This window comes from Penaeus japonicus, unplaced genomic scaffold, assembly GCF_977035675.1.
Source record: "Penaeus japonicus unplaced genomic scaffold, GWHDUDI00000001_assembly GWHDUDI00000009, whole genome shotgun sequence".
Lineage (NCBI taxonomy): Eukaryota > Metazoa > Arthropoda > Malacostraca > Decapoda > Penaeidae > Penaeus > Penaeus japonicus.
This window is the reverse complement of record NW_028234411.1, coordinates 7,788,988-7,791,487: the sequence shown is the minus strand read 5'-3', so window position 1 is coordinate 7,791,487 and position 2,500 is coordinate 7,788,988. Positions and strand designations below refer to the sequence as shown.

Sequence of the window (2,500 nt, the reverse complement as noted above, 5' to 3'; positions counted from 1 at the left end):
GGTGCAGTGATTGTAAGAATGCCATCTGAAGACATGGCAGAAGTGATGGCTGTCATGTCAGTGAGGTGAGGCAATGAAAATCGGCGTCTGAAGGAGTGTGACGAAATGGATGATCTTCCTTCCGGCTTCTCAAGGCATCCTTCCACCAGTAGTTCCTTCTCACCGACCACCCTCACTTTCACCTTTCCATCCAGAAAGGCATGCACATCCATCGTGATCTGTTTAATGAGAATTAATGAGAAAACTCTTGTTATCGCTTTACAACCAAGGGAATCTCAACACATACAATATATATATATATATATATATATATATATATATATATATATATATATATATATATATATATGTACATATGTACTTATTTATATATTTATATATATAAATATATATATATATATATATATATTTGTATATATATATTATATATATATATATATATATATTATATATATTGTATATATATATATATATATATATATATATATATATATATATATATATATATTTGTATATATATATATATATATTTGTATATATATATATATATATATATATATATATATATATATTTGTATATATATATATATATATATATATATTTGTATATATATATATATTTGTATATATATATATATACATATGTACATATATATATATATATATATATTTTTTTTTTATCAGCACTACCCGACTTCTTGTCAACAACAGTAGAAAAGCCCTTTTGAAACAACTCACCTTGTGACTTGTTCTGTCTGATGTGACGGTGATGGCAAGGTCTTCTTCCAGGTGACGAGACCGGAGCTTTCTGTAACGGTCCAGGATGTCTTTGCTACGGAGACCCATGTCGCTCCGATTGTCTGTCCACTCGAGATCATCCCTACACCACTTATTCAATGCTCTCTTTATGGCTGCGTTGACCTTTTGGTGCATGTCGGAGAAAAATGAGTCCTGGAAGAAGCTTCCTCTCCGTGTGATAGGCAGGAATTCATCCCAGGATCCTAGGCGGAATCTCTCTTTTTCCGTCGAGTCCAGTTCCCTACAGACGAGACTTAGTTCTTCACTGATATCAGATTCCGCTTTTTCAGTCGTTTTAACACTGTTCCTTTGTCTTCCAATGTCTTCATTAATGTTCTCATTTGAGATCTGGATTTCCACAGACCGTGGTTGGAGACTGATGTTTATTGGTACTTCTCTGGCATTACTTGGAATGTTTACATTTTCTTGATTCTTCAGTACATTCTGCTCACTAATACCTTTTGACGCGCAGCCACTTTCTACTTCGTCGGCACTTTGGACATAACTGGTTTCATTTATATCTGAATTTAGGGAGGGCTTTGAGTCCTGATTTTTATCTTCAAGCTTGATAGGAATAATAGTGGTCTTTTGGCGAAGTTGATCCTCCTGTAGGAGTATAATACAACGTTAATCATTTGTGTTTCCTACTGCAATTTGACTTTATCTTTCTGATCAACGCACGCAGAGTTCGTGAAGGATAATGTGCTTACCATTTTGGGTGCAGTAATTGTTAGGATGCCATCAGAGGACATGACAGACGTGATGGCTGCCATGTCAGTAAAATGAGGCAAGGAAAAGCGGCGTCTGAACGAGTGTGAGGACACAGATGAGCCTCCTCCCTCGCTCTTCTCCACGCGTCCTTCCACCACCAGCTCCTCGCCCACTGCCTTCACCTTCACATCCCCATCAGCAAAGTCATGCACGTCCACCACAATCTGTGTACCAGAAATTTCTATTGATTAGTGGCCGTCCCTTCCTCCTTTATATATATATATATATATATATATATATATATATATATATATATATATATATATATATATCACAAACAAATCCGTGGTACCATTATGAATTTGTGGATCAGAGTAAACACAGTCCGCATATGTTGCCAAGTAACTCACCTTATGACCAGCCTTGTCAGATGCAACGGCAACTGCTTGGTCCTCTTCCCTCAGGGCAAGAGATCGAAGACGTCTGTAACTTTTCAAAATGTCGCTGTAGCGGCAGCTATCGTCCCAGCGATCTCTCAACTTCAAGTCATTGTCTCTCCATCTGCCGAGAACCCTCCTGACGGTGGCGTCGAATTGGTGGTGCACATCCGAGAAGAAGGGATCTTGGAAGAAGCTCCCTCCTCTCGTGATGGGCAAGAGCACGTCCCTCATCCTCTTCGAAGGTTCCTTGCACAGACAATCGTTCTCATCGGAAGCGGAAACGTTCACGTCATACGAGTGTGGAATGGGAGCCATTGTGGACCTTATTAGACTGACCTCCTCGCCAAGAATCAGTGAGCAGAGAGCTTGTTGCTGGATGGCTGGTGTTCGCTTTCTGAAGGAGTTGGGTAGAAGCGTTGTATTTATGGGCACGGCATGAGAGTGGAGTGTGACGTCGGCGAAGCATCAAAGAGCAGAAATAATTCTTTTTAGCCGTCTCTCGCTGCCAAAGTTCTAGTAGAATGAATGAAATTCTTCTGATGACTCAGTTT

The 2,500-nt window shown here is 38.8% G+C and overlaps 1 protein-coding gene across 1 annotated transcript in view; it reads right to left on the bottom strand.

Annotated features, from left to right (window-relative positions):
• LOC122267834 (uncharacterized) overlaps positions 1–2,500 on the bottom strand; it is a 22,893-nt gene that overhangs the window by 10,088 nt on the left and 10,305 nt on the right. The window contains exons 12-15 of the mRNA XM_086540188.1: positions 1,920–2,343; positions 1,509–1,733; positions 739–1,404; positions 1–218 (exon numbers count right to left, since the gene is read on the bottom strand). The exon at positions 1–218 is cut by the window's left edge and continues 7 nt beyond it. Of these exons, the coding sequence (XP_086396314.1) occupies positions 1–218; positions 739–1,404; positions 1,509–1,733; positions 1,920–2,343 (1,533 nt within the window). The remainder of the gene's footprint in view (positions 219–738; positions 1,405–1,508; positions 1,734–1,919; positions 2,344–2,500) is intronic.